The sequence below is a fragment of the Barbatula barbatula genome (assembly GCF_947034865.1).
Source record: "Barbatula barbatula genome assembly, chromosome: 8".
Lineage (NCBI taxonomy): Eukaryota > Metazoa > Chordata > Actinopteri > Cypriniformes > Nemacheilidae > Barbatula > Barbatula barbatula.
In genome coordinates, this window is record NC_136771.1 from 23,027,329 (window position 1) to 23,043,558 (window position 16,230).

At 40.1% G+C, this 16,230-nt stretch overlaps 3 protein-coding genes across 4 annotated transcripts; all 3 read left to right on the forward strand.

The window, feature by feature from the left end:
• The first annotated feature begins 4,224 nt into the window (after window positions 1-4,224).
• On the forward strand, window positions 4,225-7,557 carry actb1 (actin, beta 1). Its single transcript, XM_079463288.1, has 6 exons — window positions 4,225-4,327; window positions 5,202-5,326; window positions 5,593-5,832; window positions 6,126-6,564; window positions 6,653-6,834; window positions 6,921-7,557. Exons 2-6 carry the CDS (start codon window positions 5,204-5,206, stop codon window positions 7,062-7,064), a joined length of 1,128 nt encoding a protein of 375 aa, XP_079319414.1. The 5' UTR covers window positions 4,225-4,327; window positions 5,202-5,203; the 3' UTR covers window positions 7,065-7,557.
• Window positions 7,558-9,125: 1,568 nt separating this feature from the next.
• Window positions 9,126-12,625, forward strand: fbxl18 (F-box and leucine-rich repeat protein 18). Of its 2 annotated transcripts, none has more exons than XM_079461985.1 (5): window positions 9,126-9,318; window positions 9,542-9,739; window positions 9,986-11,556; window positions 11,783-12,001; window positions 12,188-12,625. In XM_079461985.1, exons 1-5 carry the CDS (start codon window positions 9,298-9,300, stop codon window positions 12,336-12,338), a joined length of 2,160 nt encoding a protein of 719 aa, XP_079318111.1. In that variant the 5' UTR covers window positions 9,126-9,297; the 3' UTR covers window positions 12,339-12,625. The 2 variants fall into 2 exon arrangements, 1 of the variants encoding a protein (XP_079318111.1); XR_013786998.1 differs by having other exon boundaries at window positions 9,151-9,318; window positions 11,866-12,001; window positions 12,188-12,621.
• A 1,015-nt stretch (window positions 12,626-13,640) lies between these two features.
• On the forward strand, window positions 13,641-15,043 carry LOC306898195 (endonuclease domain-containing 1 protein-like). The gene is made up of 3 exons (XM_079463483.1): window positions 13,641-13,690; window positions 13,930-14,236; window positions 14,314-15,043. The coding sequence occupies exons 2-3, from the start codon at window positions 13,952-13,954 to the stop codon at window positions 14,908-14,910; spliced, it is 882 nt and encodes a 293-aa protein (XP_079319609.1). The 5' UTR covers window positions 13,641-13,690; window positions 13,930-13,951; the 3' UTR covers window positions 14,911-15,043.
• Window positions 15,044-16,230: the final 1,187 nt, after the last annotated feature.

A 16,230-nucleotide genomic window follows, 5' to 3' on the forward strand; every position in this document is an offset into this window, starting at 1 on the left:
ATATATACACACACACGTCATCATTTATTTCCCCTCATGTTATTCGAAAGTTGATATGATTTTCTTCTGTGGAACACAAAAGAAGATATTTTGAAGATATGTGCTTTTATATCCATACAATATAAGTCAATGGAGGCCAATGTTGTTTGTTCTTCAAAATATCCTCCTTTGTGTTCTGCGGGATAAAAGAATGTGACATGAGGGGGAATAGATGATGAACGCATTTTTCGTTTTTGAAAGAATTATCTTTCAAACACTAATTTTCAAAGGTTTTACAAAAGACTGAGTTATACACACAACATGATCAAAGAATTTTTTTATTTATTTCATGCATTGTTTAGGTCACAATAGATGATGTTTTTTAAGACTATGTGTGTAGGATGAGGTTAAAAAAGGCAGATTTTTGTGCGCGTTCTAACTCATATACATTCCTGAAATGACAGCCAGCCGGGGACTACCTGCTTTTCCTTATTTAGTGTGTAAAACCGCTCACCTGGTTCGCAATGAGTGCATTGTGTTGCTTTGTTACTTCATGATAGTTTTTAGTTACATCGTAGCCTAATAGGGAACATAAAGTTTGATTCCACCCTGCTTTAAAAAAACACCAAAAGTTATGATGTACATCCATCATAACTTACATTACATTCCCTTACAAAACAAGTCAAGCTGAATAACCCCAGTCAAACCCTGGCGAATTTGGATACATTTCCATATTAGGAGTCTACCTGTTGCTGTTGCCTAGGGTGAGGTGCATCCATCAGTCCATCCTATCAGAGTTTTGCGTATGAGTGTCTATGTTACCTGTCACTGTTTCCATATAGGGTCCTCTGTCTGATAGGTGGAGATATATAACAACACCAGCAACTATAGAAGGATATTCTATAGTATATGGAAGGCGTGCCTATATGTATAGTAGTTGTACAGTGTTTCTATTCACTGGTATGTTGTGGCCTGCAGTTAGGGGCAAATGTTGGGTTTAAAAAGGCAAAAGAAAAACAAAGCCACAATATGCAATGTTAAGAAAGAGGGATGTCACTCAAACACTCACTCACTCACTCATTTCCGCTATAAGGGTCACGTGACACAGCCTTGGCGTTCCAAAGTACCATGTGACTCACCCAAAGATTACCTTATAAGGAGATTGGATGGAAATCTCTTAAAGGGGCACAGCCCCTGAACGGCCTGTTTCTGTAAACAAGATACAACACATAGGTTATCTAATTAAATAATAAAATTGGGTGGCATGACAGTTTGAGCTACTGTATGTTTTCTTCCATATATAAGGCTATATAGAGAAAACAAACGTTTATGTGTCTTATCTGTTAAAATAAAAATGCTGCTCAATCTTATTAGTACATTTAAACACTCATACAACTTTATATAAATGTACCACTCGGTTTACACGTTGAATAACGCTTGCTTCAAAATGACCTGAATAAAGCTTCATTCTTCTAAAACACACTATACATAGGCAACACACTATAGTGTGACTTCCTCTCAGATTTCTCACATTGTGCTGCAGTTGTAAGACTTGTCCTGCGTTGCTTTTCCTCTTCCTCTTTTTGTTTGAAACAACCTTATAAGGTCTTCGGTAATCTGCTGATGACAGAAACACGATGGAAACCAAAACTGATAAAACACCATCATAAACATTGTAAATGCACGACATATTAACACACCCCAACTCTTCACCCACACATGAGACTCACACACACACCCTGGAAAGAATATAGATTCTTTACTTATGATGTTCATAGGAATGGGTAGTGGAGATCATTGATTTGATATATTATGTGGCAATGAGGTGTAACTGTGACTCATTAACGGGTATGACTAACATAATGTTGAACTTCAGGAATATGGAGTTAAACTGTTGAAATGCATGGAAGAGTCACGTGGGCTCTGTACATAAACAGTCAAAATGTAATGTTATTGCTGTCTATAGGCACATGTTCGTCTGTGTCAATGTGTGTTCGGGTAGATCCCACCCCAATGTATTGGACGTCATTGCAGTTAGGAGGACTATAAACACAAATTATATTATCACAACTTTAGGATTACTGTACAGTTGACAATTAATACTTTAAGAATCTAATTTGCACATTGGATACGTTCCTGAATAGCTATTTAACATTTTGGTTTTAGTGCTGCATTGATAAGAAAGACAAGAAATGCAGAGTGGTCTAAACACGTTTCTACATGTCTAGGACACACGCTAAAGCCAACACACATAGATCACCGGGATTAGCACCGTTTTTAGCACTCAGGCACCACACAGACAGGATTATACCCATGGTAACCATAGTTCCAGTTTAACACAGTAATTCTTAAAATAGTGTTTTAGAATATTCCTCATTATGTAAGAGTTTATTTTAGCCACAATATTTTGTAATCATAAAATCATTCAAGACTACCATGCAATATGTAACAATGTTATAGGCTACTTTAAAGTAAATGCAAAGTATAATGTATTTATCTAAAGTACAGTGCACACAGTCATGGCCAAATGTGAAAATTAACGTCTTTACCTAACATTTTGCTTAAATAGGTTAATAAAGATGTGTTGAAAACATTGCATTCGTGTCCCATAGCTGTGCTTGGAGTGTGACTGACGCTCGGCTTTGAGAAGAATTTAAAGACAACGCATTGCTTACTTTTTCAAGCCTTATGAGAATGGATACAAAATATTTCTACACAAGAGGATCGACAAATAGTAATAACAGATAGAAATTGTAATGTATAATATCCCTCAAGCTTTCTGGGTTTTTTGCACTTTTAAATATTGAAATAAAATCCATATTCCCTGATATACTGTAGTTTTATTTCGCCAAATAATTGAGTCCAATAAACATTCTTGGCTTTCTTCACTTTGTACCAATGCTCCACACATTTTAAAGGATAAGTCTAACCTAAGGGGCTATTTAAAGCACACGCTGTACAAATATGCCCCAGGCATCAATTTTGGCAACAACTGTATGCGGCAGTGAAGCGGATGTGTGGAACGTAATCGGTTATGACGTATTACGCAAAAGCCGGGTTCACCGGAAGTGCTACAAACCTTACACAGCGAAAGCGATCGTCGTGCTTTTTTTGTAACACCCATTGTTTGAAATCAACCGATCATCAAATGTATGCCCGAAATAAAATTGGCACCGGCACTGTTATGTACGACGACGCATAGGATTGACGTCAACCTGACAAGAATTGGTGTTTCATTCTTCCCTGCACTGAGACAAGCTTCCGCGTACAGAATGTGTACATGTATTGCAAGATGATTACGGGCCCAAAGGATTGTGTACGAAAGTGACACGCAATTATACACGAATCGTGCAATATCAACAATTAGAAACGTTTTAATAATAACGTACAGTAAGCTGTCACATCGGAATATCCCGAGACATTTTCTGTACTTCAAAGGGGCCACGCCCCCATAACTCATCTAACCTAAAACGGCAGTAAAAACGAGTCGTGAACGCATAACTAAGTGTGCTTTTATCCGGTGGCTCTTACTTTGTAATGTAGCATGTCAAATAACTATTGACTGGTGGTCGAGTTCTAATATTGGTTGCGTCACTGTTCTGCCAGTATTGTGTACTTGAAATTTCACAACAAGCAGGTCAAATGAACGATATCAGTAAATGTATTAAAGAGTCCATGGCTGGGTTTCCCGAAACCTTCGTATCACTACGTCGTTCTTGAGAATGTCGCTACGTAAGGTATCACTTAAGATCGACGATAAGAAGGTTTCGGTCCATATCTGTACCAGTTTCCACAATGTTGTTTAAAAGGCAACATGTTTTCATATACGTGTTTATCACGTCCTGCCATTGCAGTAACCCGATTAAGAATGCCATGTCATCCAGTCATAACAGGCAGTTTTGTTAGATGTCCATTAGTTACATTTTATTAACAAATTTAGCATTCGAGCATTCCGCACTCAAAAGCTTAAAGAACGATTACGTAACTACGCCCCATTCCCAAATATTTAAATATCCCTGCATTCAGCTATTTAAACACGAGGATTATATAGTATTATAAATAGTCGTTATAGATAAACTCTATATGTAGCATTAGCATTGCGGTACATTATTTCATCTCGAGACTCGAGTCGAAACTTGAATTTCAAGCAATAAGCTTCAAACTCGCCAAGTGGACGACACGTGGCCAATCAGATCGCGCGATGCCGAAAGTTTACCTTATATGGATGGAGCCGGCTGCCGCACCGGGTATAAAGCTGTGACCCGCCTCAAGCGCGGCATTGTGAGTTTTCAGTGCACGCTGAGAAGAGCTTTCTTTCCCTTGTTCACAATAACCTACTAATTCACAGGTGAGAAAGGCTTTATTAATTACATTGTTTTAATAGGATCACCGCGCTGTGGTTTATTTATATTAGCAGCAACGGATTAAGTTGATTTTAAATTACTACGTTTTTGAAAATGTAACGATTGAGGAAACTTAAGCTTAATTATGGGTGGTGTTGATTTAGTTTCATTTATTATGCGTTGTATTGTTTTCAGTGTCCTTTTTTCTAAATGCTCTTATTGAATTGCATTGTCTAGCCTACAGACTGAAACTAAAGGGGGTTTTGTCCAACAGCTAGTTTGACGTTATTAATTTTGACTCGTTTAATTCAGTTGTGCAGTTAACGTTCTCGACTCTGCTGTCAGTGTGAATGGTGGGTGTGGCTACTATACCGGCATTTAGATCTTATTTTAGTGTTTAAGACGCTAAATCGACCCTTCGTTGTGTATTGAGCTCTTTCTGTTGAGTCTTTTTTTACTGCGGCAGTTGAAACCTAGGCGGCTGGTCACTTGAATAGTCGTTGAATGGATCGCGGCTCTTTAACTTCGTGTATTCAGGGTTTCCTATTGCGCTAATGCAAATCAAGGGCTTATTTCTGCGATTATCGGGCCTCATTTGGACGCGGTTTTGTAAAGCGCTTATCTCGGCCTTTGAAACTGGGAGTGGTCGTGTCTGTTGCTTAGAATCCACGCGCTCAATCGGCGGCATTGAGCTGCTGAAACTTATTGCCATATAAGGCAATAGCGAGTCTCCCTGACCACTTCCTTTGTCTCAAATCGCTCGCTTTCAACCCTGCGCCTTTGCGCCACCTGCTGGTCATCTGGAGCATCCGCAGAAGTAGTTTTGCTTCCAACAGGAGAGATCGCCATCAATTTAACTTTCTTTTATTTGCTTTACAGCCATGGATGAGGAAATCGCTGCCCTGGTCGTTGACAACGGCTCCGGTATGTGCAAAGCCGGTTTTGCTGGAGATGATGCCCCTCGTGCCGTGTTCCCCTCCATTGTTGGCAGGCCCAGGCATCAGGTATGGTTCTTGTTGTTATTGTTAAGAAGCTTTGTATTTAAATCGTGGCAAAATGATGGTTTAAATGGTATTTTACCTTGAAAGCTACAGCAATTCCATGTTTGCATGGTCAGTGGTGTATTATGTAACTACGTAAAGGTAAAGCACACCGGTTAGTGTCGGGACTTGATTTGAATTTGCAGATTGAGTAGCATTTGTTTACTTCTCCATATTTGTCGTTTTATTAGTAAATGAAAAGGTGTCTTAATTTTGTCAATTCTTTCCAGGGAGTGATGGTTGGTATGGGACAGAAAGACTCCTATGTGGGAGATGAGGCTCAGAGCAAGAGGGGTATCCTGACCCTCAAATACCCAATTGAGCATGGTATCGTGACCAACTGGGACGACATGGAGAAGATCTGGCATCACACTTTCTACAATGAGCTGCGTGTTGCCCCTGAGGAGCACCCTGTCCTGCTGACAGAGGCCCCCCTCAATCCCAAAGCCAACAGGGAGAAGATGACACAGGTGTGACTTTGTTTCGTGTTTCCGTCGCATTTAATGGTCGGACTGTTCTGTTGCTTTTCCTTTGGTTCATTTCCTTCCTGTCCATTTCCTCTCAGGCTCTGTTTCTCTGCCATGATCTCCTATTAGGAGGTTTAAAAGGTTCATCCTTCACTTTATTTTCTGCATGGCAACTCTCTTTTTAACTAGTTCTGAGTTTTCAGCATGGTGTGAGGGTGTTTTGCCTGCTCAACTTTGCTCTTTGTTGCTTTTTTAAAAGGTGGTTTTACTAACTGATAAAACTCTTGTTCTTGCAGATCATGTTTGAGACCTTCAACACCCCTGCCATGTATGTGGCCATTCAGGCTGTGCTCTCTCTGTACGCTTCTGGTCGTACTACCGGTATCGTGATGGACTCTGGTGATGGTGTTACCCACACCGTGCCCATCTATGAGGGTTATGCTCTTCCCCACGCCATTCTGCGTCTGGATCTGGCTGGTCGTGACCTGACAGACTACCTGATGAAGATCCTGACCGAGCGTGGCTACAGCTTCACCACAACGGCTGAGAGAGAAATTGTCCGTGACATCAAGGAGAAGCTGTGCTACGTCGCCCTGGACTTCGAGCAGGAGATGGGTACTGCTGCCTCATCTTCATCCCTGGAGAAGAGCTACGAACTTCCTGACGGACAGGTCATCACCATCGGCAATGAACGTTTCCGTTGCCCCGAGGCTCTCTTCCAGCCTTCCTTCCTGGGTGAGTTTTCTGTAGTTTTGAGATCTTCGATCTTGGCAAATTTCCTGGTCATTAAAATGTATTCAACTAATTTGTCCATTCCTTGTAGGTATGGAATCTTGTGGTATCCATGAAACTACCTTCAACTCCATCATGAAGTGCGACGTGGACATCCGTAAGGACCTGTATGCCAACACAGTGCTGTCTGGTGGTACTACCATGTACCCTGGCATTGCTGATCGTATGCAGAAGGAGATCACTTCCCTTGCTCCTTCTACCATGAAGATTAAGGTGAATGCCCATAGACGTTCAAGTGCTACCCAATGTAGTTGCACTTTTTTGGCTAATGTGTGCTAACTTCTATTCTCTCCTTTCAGATCATTGCTCCCCCTGAGCGCAAATACTCTGTCTGGATTGGTGGCTCCATCCTGGCTTCCCTCTCCACCTTCCAGCAGATGTGGATCAGCAAGCAGGAGTATGATGAGTCCGGCCCATCCATTGTCCACAGGAAGTGCTTCTAAACAGACTCTTGCCACCACACCTGGCCATGCAGCAAGATTTAAATGAACGACCAACCTAAACCTCTCGGATAAGATGACATCAGCATGGCTTCTGCTCTGTATGGCGCATTGACTCAGGATGCGGAAACTGGAAAGGGAGGTAGTTGTCTTACAAGAGGTGCTTTCCCCCGAGAGGACTTCAATGTACATTTCTTCTTTTAGTCATTCCAGAAGTGTCTACCACTTTGCCCTCGTCACAATGGGCCTTCATGACTTGTTATAGTGTTTATGTAAATTATCTACTCTATACATTGTTTTTCTTTTTTGTACTTCAGCCTTAAACTTGGCCCAGTTTGTTATTGTTGCAATGATGGGGGAAAGCTTTACCTTAGTGAAGATCTTACAGGACTTCCCTAGGCCATGTGAATTAGGGGTGTCCCCTGCCTATGTAAGCCAGGGTGTCTCTGTACACTGACAAGTGAACCCAAATAAAACGTGCACATGTAAAACCACAGTCTGACTTCTGTCTTTTTATTATGGATTCTGCTTAAAATTGTCACCCATGTGATGGGGACCCAGAGGACTTAAAGATGAAATAGCAGGGTTGGCTGGATCACATTTTACAATTAGTAAACCCTGTTTCTGTGTCTCTGCTTCATTCATAGCCAGGTAAAATTTATATCTAACATTACTTTTACCAATACAAAGTTTATCATTTGTGATTTTCCACCCTCCTGTAAGGTACATCTCAAAATAGAATATAAAAATGGTCAATATTTTGTCACTCATTTCAGAAAGTTGTGGATTTTCACCCCTAAAGCGAAATATTTCAAACTTGTCTCAGGTGAGTTTGCTTGCAATTCAAGCACTGTAACACCATGGTCATTGAACCAGCTATTGCAAAGTCCTGCTGGAAAATGAAATTAGACTCTTTATAAAGCTTGTCAGCAGAAGGGCTCTACAATTTCCTGGAAGATGGCTGCGTTCACTTAAGAAAACAGAGTAAAAACAAGATAACACAATATAATTTATGAACATTAAGACTGAGTCAAGTTTTGCAAATGAACTATTCATGTGGTTGTCGAAGACACTTAACAGACCATGGACTATTCGGCTTATATGCACTGAATAATATGAAATACAAATTGGAATAGTTATAACTATATATATCATTGTCACTTTTTTCTCCCCGATGAGTTTGCATCCCTGATGATGGACCCTTTGAAAAGATGCTTACCCATTTCTCGCCAATGATACCCATATGGCCTCAATTTATGCCTTGTTATTTCAAATACCTTTTAAAAGCAAAACAAAGTTAATTAACTACCTCACAAAAAGGAGCTGGTAATAAAGTTAGAAACTGATACATTTTGGTCTAATAAAAGCATAACAATTGTGGTAGATCTGTTTAATTTGACATGTCACTTAGTGGGCTTAATTTGTCAATAAAATCTTCCCTATAACCTATTAGAAGGGTCAGAGGGGACTCTTGTTTTTATTTTGCCATTTTGAATCTATTTGTCTCTTTTGATATTCAGTGGAGGAAAACTTGGACGTTAGCATATAAATCCTGCCTTCCCAATAAATAAAACTTTTTAAACAAATGATACACGCGCCTTCTGTAATAAGCGATCTTAATAGCTTAAAGTAAGCTTTTTTAACCCAGTTTAAGTGAGTAGTAATTGCATATAAATATAACAATATGTAAGATATGATCATACACCAAAGCTATATATATATATATATATATATATATATATATATTAACAAACAAATGTCAAACGTTTTTTAATTCTCAATTGAAATATTTAAATAAATCTTTGAGATCACTGAACGATGATTTGTAATGTTATGACGAGACCTTTCACGTACAATGAATGATTACTGTGTTACATAATAAAAGACCGCAGACATTTGCAATGTGGTGATATTTCTTCTAGAAATGCATCAACTGCAAGAGGAATACCAAAATAATCGCAACAAATAAAGAAAACAGATAAAGTTCAAGTGGAGACTAGCAAGAAACTAGAATACTGACCGCACCCGGGGACTCTTATCAGAGACGAGTACGTCTCCAGAAATGTTCCGGCTGGTATCAAACAAAACTGCATCCGTTCCCTCTATCCCTGCATCCGTTCTGTGCCCGACCACACAGTTATCAAATGGATAAATGATTATAAATTCGTTGACATGGCTATACTTTATGTCACACGGTTGACACAAGTTATTATCCAAAACATTTCAACAAGTCAGCATGGATAATCAGATCGAGGCGGTAAGTTAAAGCAGAGGACTGATAATGCATGCTAATATTGTTAGTTAGCTGGCTAGTTGGATACAAACAGATCTGGGAATAAAATGTTGTATACTTATATTATAGTTTAATACTATCTGAAGTTATAATTGTCTTGATTTTGGAAATAAAACAAGCATTAGTATAAACAAGGAACCTCATGATTTGTGAATATCAATATCATGTTGTTCTTGTTGTTCTTTAGGCTCAGTGTTGCTCAGACAACATTTCTCAGACCTCTGTCAGCATCTCAGACTTCTCAGATGAGATTTTACTGAATATCCTGAGATTCCTACCAAGCCATGATCTGATTCATAGTGTGAACAGAGTGTGCCGGAAGTTGAGAAGACTCTGTCTGGATAAAAGCTTAAGAGCCCACATACAACTGCACACAAATTACACGGTAAGATCATGAACAAAGCTTTAGGGTATTTCTTTATGATACATGTATCACTTAAACACCCTCAAGCCTGTATGTTTCTCTTTCTGTGAAACTGTACATCGAAAGTCATTGGGTGTCATTGTTGTTTTTTAGTTCTGCAGAAGAATGTATATGTTTGTGTATCGTGTATAGGCAAAATATTTTGAATAACACTAATGTTCATACATTTTCTTCATCATTTCATTTGAATTGTTTTCTCATTCTCAGGCAAGCGACGATGCTGTGAAACAGGTTTTAAAGAACCTTTCCAGTGACATCCAGACGTTGGACCTGTGTGGCTGTTACTGGTTGGCTGGCTCTACAGTGGACCAGGTTACTCGCTGTAAGGGCCTGGTTAGTCTGGACCTTTCGGGCTGTCGATTGACGTCAGTCCGACTTTCCCACGTGCTATCCGCACTTCAATCTCTGCGTTCGCTGGCTCTGGATGTGGGCCCGGGGTTCGACCTCCATCAGGTGAGCGCGGAGGGGAAAGCTGCTTTGTCGCGCCTGCAGGAGCTCAAGCAGACGTTGCTGACTCCCTCATATGGCGTGGTGCCGTGCTGCAGTGCTCTGCGCATTCTGCGACTCTACCTGGAAGCCAGCGAGGGCTGGAGAGAAGCGGGCGGTTGCGCTCAACTGATGGTGGGGCAGAGCAGCGTGCCCCACTACCAAAACCTGCACTGGTTTTCTGCACGCTTGGCCCCAGGTGAGGTCAATCGCACCCTTTTGGCACTGTACTTGGCAGTCTTCAGTATGAGAGTTCCAGAGGGTCTTACAGGACTGGTTCTGTCTGTGCCCGGCCCCGCCCCACCTAGGCCCGTCGCCATGACGGCGCTCATGGAGAGCATGGTGGGAAATACAGTAAGCACGCTTCAGCTTCCTCGTACGTGGTTGGACGGTGCAATTTTAGGACGGGTCGTAGCGCACGGCTGCCCCGCTTACTTAAACGTCTCGCGATGTTCTTCTCCTGGTTTCAACCCCCTACATGTGATGCTTAGTGCGGGTCGTGACCTTTCACCTCTACGTAGTCTCAACCTGCGCGGTTGCGGCAGAGGTCCCGTCCCGGAAAGCTGTGGGAAGGTCGAGGAGGAAATGGATGCGGAGAGCGTCAAAGCACTTACCGAATGCTGCCCGCATCTTGTTCATCTCAATCTGTCTGCCACGCACTATCATCATACTGTACCAGCTGGTCAGGACGGGCACTTGTGTGGTGCGTTAGGACGTCTCGCCGCTTTGCACTCGCTTGCGCTTCCTGTCTGTGCCCTGGCGCAATCCCCACCTGCACCCGTGAACACACCAGACTCCAACACAAATCTCACCTCAGGGTCACTTCTACTTGGGCTTAAGAAGAGCAACCGCATCGGTGTGCCCACATATCGACCCAGAACCGAGGACACAGGGGGTCCGGGTGGAGATCAGCAGCAGGATAGGACTCTGTGCATTCAACCGCTGCTTCAGGGTTGCCGGCACCTAGTAGAACTGGAGCTTATCGGTGCTGGCTTTTCTTCTGCCTTGCCAAGGAACGAGCCGGCCATGCGCAAGGACCCCGCTGCGTGCCCTTGGTCTCACAGTGTCGGAGATGGTGAATTGGCTGCTTTGGGAGGTCTGAAATGTTTACGCAAACTCACGCTTGCTCACTTACCTGGAGTGCTGAAGGGAACAGGGTTGATCGAGCTGGTTCAGGGGTGCAGGGACCTTCAGTCATTATCGCTGGCAAATCTTGGATCCTTAAAGATGATGAACTACACGCAGGCCCTTCTGGAGTCTCTTACATACTGCACACAACTGAAGGACTTAAGGTGAACACACAACTGCTACTTCACATCATATTCCTGAATTTGATGTTTTATGAGCTGACGTGCACTTGACCATACAGTCAGTAACACCAATATTAATACTGACTTACAGACCGATGAATGAGTCTCATCATAAATCATTGCCATTATTTCACTTATCAATTAAAAGTTAATCAACTGTCGATTTATAGATAAGACTTTAACTCCGCATTGATGTCTATATTTACAGGCTGGAGCAGCCCTACTTTAATGGGAGCGCTGCATTTTTTGGAGCGCTCAGTAAATGTCAGCAGATGCGGCGTCTGTGTCTAGTTTCTCGACAGGGAACCTTCCAGCCCTCTGCTGTGACGGCCTTCATGCAGAGCTGTGCTGATGTCATCATGTGCCACATGTTCATGAGCGGGACACTTGTTACCTGTAAAATGCTGCAGAAAACCCTGCTGGACAGGTAAGTCACCACAACACTGCCAGGTTCATGCCGTGGATTTAGGAGAATTTACTAATAAAACATGTAGCTTTGAGTTGCTTTGGATTACAGCTTTTGCCAAATGCATACATTTGATTTCTCTCTCTTTAAATACTGAAATTTGTATTTCAAGTTTTGTAATTTGATTTCAATTTGTATTTCTTGCAGTTTTTTATCATCTTGTCCTGCTCTTAGTGTGGTGATTTATCCTTTACTACACGAGGACCTGGAGAATGTGATCAGGGGTATGCCATTGTGCCATCTGGACGAGATCACACTTTTCAAAAGCAGAGTCGCTGAAGAGCCTGTGAAACTGTGACTGAAGGATCAAATGAGTTAATTCCTGGTGATTTTCTAATGCACGGACAGTGCTATTCTTTAATCAGCATTTTGAATCATAGGAACTATCATTTTGTTTAAAAAAAGTCATTCAGTGGATGCCAGGAAATTGTCAACCGTAAGTGTTGGCTTGAGAGATCTTAGTGCCAAGTGGTCAATCACAAGCTCATTGTTTTCCAGTGAGCCAGTATAAACAAAACTCGGCACCGATGTGAAATGTCATATTTGTGAATGTGCCAAAATAAAACCTACTTCATATTGTGATGCATTGCGTCTCTCCCTCAATTTTAATAGCTTTAGTCATTATATTAGTACATTCTGCCTTGTGCTCGCTGGCTTGAACTGCACTGTAAAAAAATCACCAATATCAGCTGCCTTCAATTTTTAAGTAAAAAACAAGTTGGTTCAATATAATTTAAGTTTATTGACTCATAAAGCTTATTTGATTTATCTTAAAAAGTGTGGCACGATCCTCATCAGGCCCTGTTAATATGCCAACTTCAACATAAATCTCACCACTAGGTCGCTGCCATAAATTACATTTGTCTTTTTATCCGTTTTGGTGAAATGCACTTTAGGAAAGCCTTCGTATTGTCCTTAAAACTTCTAAAAGTCCCCTTCTGTAGATTCTGTAGGAAATAATACTGTGGTGTGCCTTCTTTTCCTCATTATTGTAAAGGCAAACTGCATAACATTGTGTGATTTGTGCATACATTTTATTTTAGCAAGTTTAAGAATGCATTGAAGTTTGTGTGTACATGGAACCCGAAAACATTTCTGAAAAGAAAAGGATAAAACCCAAACTGGTTTTAGTTCTGCATTTTTTTTTCAGAAATATCAAAATATGAGACATTTGGCATACAACGTTTTATTAATTTCCTATATACAGTTAATAAATAGGTTAGAAAAGGAAAATATAAGGAAAATAAAAGTACTACAGCCCACATTCATCATGTTTCTTCCTTTTCATTTTGTGCACATGCAGGACATTGCCATTGTGGGATAGCACTGAAATCCATGACATATCTTACTGCATTACATCTTCAGTCATTATATATTTCAATGGTTTGTGTAGAATAGTCTCTTATTTTGTTAAGCAAAATGGCCTACATTTCTCAAAGCATCATTTGTTTTTAAACAAAAGCAAGCAAAACACTTCTAGGAAAAGAGAAGTATAAACTAAGACACTTTGCTGGTTTTAGTTCCCTCTGAATTATTGTTGTGTCAGTGAAATGACATGGTGAAGATCTATATATAGGCCTGTAAAGGCATACATATACATGTAAAGGGAGGAAATTAATACAAGCACTCTGGTGAGATCCTGTATACCAGGTAAGATGGAAAAAACAGTTAAGTCGAAATACAACGTGACTAGATGATTTATATTTTTTACCTATTGCTTGCTTTAAAATTGTGATAATATATTATTAGTTAACTTGTAATCGATCTTGTTTTGTAACCTCCACAATATTTAATTTGTGGGTTTTTAACTTTGTCTAAGTGGTTTCACATTTGTACATTTTGTGCACTGTAGCATCTTTATATACATAAAAATGTTCTTGTGTTTTCAGAAAAGTTCAAACTCTTCATCACATGTTAATCATGTTCCTTCTACCTGTGATGCTGTTGCTTCTCTCTGGTGGATCGGCCAGAGTTGTGGAAAATTTTAAAAATGAATGTGATAAATTCTTTTTAGACCGAATACCGCCAACAGTACTTCCTGGACCTCAGTACAGACAGATCTGCCAAACTCTGGTTAACAAGCCTTATTATGCCACACTTTATGATACTAACAACAAGATCCCTGTGTACTCGGCCTATAAGTTCACAGGGAGTTTAAAATGTAAAAGACGGAGCACGTGGGACATTGAACCACAGGTATGTGAAATATAACTCAAGAAGTTACTAACTGAATAGTTCTCAGGCTTATCTTTTCTTTTGGTTTAATGTTGCAGCTTGAAGATGATGATAATTATGATTATTATGATGATAATAATAATGCAGGACCAAACATGGAATCAGAGGGCCAGCGTGATTTAATCAAGCAAGCTTCCAACGCAGACTATTTGAACTCGGGCTTCCACAGAGGACATCTGGCTCCGGTGTCACAGGCAAATTTACAGAGATGTGCTTATGCCACATTCACTCTTACTAATGCTGCCCCTCAATATCCCTCCTTTAACCGCGGTCAGTGGAGGGTGACAGAATGCTTTATGGCTGAAACGGTGAAAGCTTATTGTAATGATAAAACTGCTTACTTTGTTACAGGGGTTGTACCAGGTAGTGTTAAATTAAACAATAGAGTTAACGTGCCAAGTCATTTCTGGAGTGCATTCTGTTGCAAAAGCAATAACCAGCTAATTTCAGTGGCAGTTTGGGGAATTAATTCAAATAAAAACCTTACACCTAGCCAAACGACTGTGAGAGACTTGGAGACAATATTGGGTGAACAATATGGAGATCCCTATTTCTATTTGTTTGGTAACAATTGCAGAAATTCTCAACATGTTTCTTTGATCGTTAAGAAATCTTTAAAATGTTGTCGAGAGTAGTGTCTGGTAGAACCAATAGAAAAAGATCTTATTATAAAGCAAATCAGTTAATGGTCGATTGTTAAGGGTTGAATTATGAAAGTCTCATGTGCTATTAATTTCAGGGTTCAGCAGAAACTCAGTATTTTCTGCACGATATCATTTTTAAAAACAGTCATTGTTTGCTGCAAATGAAAGATTTGACTTGGACAATTTATTCACTTTAACGTAATGTCAAGAAAACGAGGGCTGTCTTTACTACTAATGCTGTGGTGGATTGTATCAACGCGGTCCGGTCAACCACATCTCTCACAACCTTCAAAACATGACTTAAAACCCATCTCAGACAAACAAAAATACATGAACCCTCTCTTCTCTTAACAGGTGGTGGTCTAGCTTTTGTTGAATATAACTGTGTATTAGCACCTATCGTATTATTGCTCTTTTATGACGTATCGCTTATTGCTCTCTGAACTTTGTAAGTCGCTTTGGATAAAGCGTCTGCTAAATGACTAAATGTAATGTAAATGTAAATCCTTTTGCCGCCGCCAAATCTCAACATTTTTCCAAGACTTTACCTAATAAATATGAGCAAAATAAAAACAGTGTTGTCTCAGTTGTACTTTGTGGGTCAAGTAAAAATGGGGAAATTGGCCTAATCCTTCTTATATGATGTTTTTTTACATTTTCATTTTTAAAGCATCTATTGAGTAAACGTTACGTGTAAAACGATGCAAATGAATGTAGATGTTACATGTTTTATCATTCTATTAACATCTACTTTATTTATATAACAAAGATTGATTGTTTTGCTGAATCAAGAGCACATTTTCAGTACTTATTATAAATAAAAGGAGGATCTTGCTTTTAACCAAAATAATAAAAGGATTGTGAAATAAAACTTGTAATACACTGATCCTTTAAGGCAGTGTTTCTCAAACTTTTTCTGTCATTCCCCACTTTGGAGGGTAGGGTAGGGGTCCGAGCCCCACCTGTCCCCAATAGCCAAAAACAAAATGGTAATAAACTTTAGGTCCACTGTCTGTCTTGGTTTTCACTGCTGGTGCCGAATCTCCATTTTCTTTTCATTCCATGTCACAAACCTGACGTAAAATCATTCTTGCTATTTATTTGCAATCTGATGTTGTTTTAAGTAAGGCTTACATTTAAATGAGTCGTTGTTTTATTTTGAATGTATGGTAATAATAAAGTAATTAATAAAACATGACAAAATGTGACCAATGGGGCCCGTCCCACACTTAGAGAAACACAGGGAAGCAGAATCCACATTTTTTATTTGTCTCCTATCGTGTCTTTGTAGTAAACTGTAAATCACCTAAA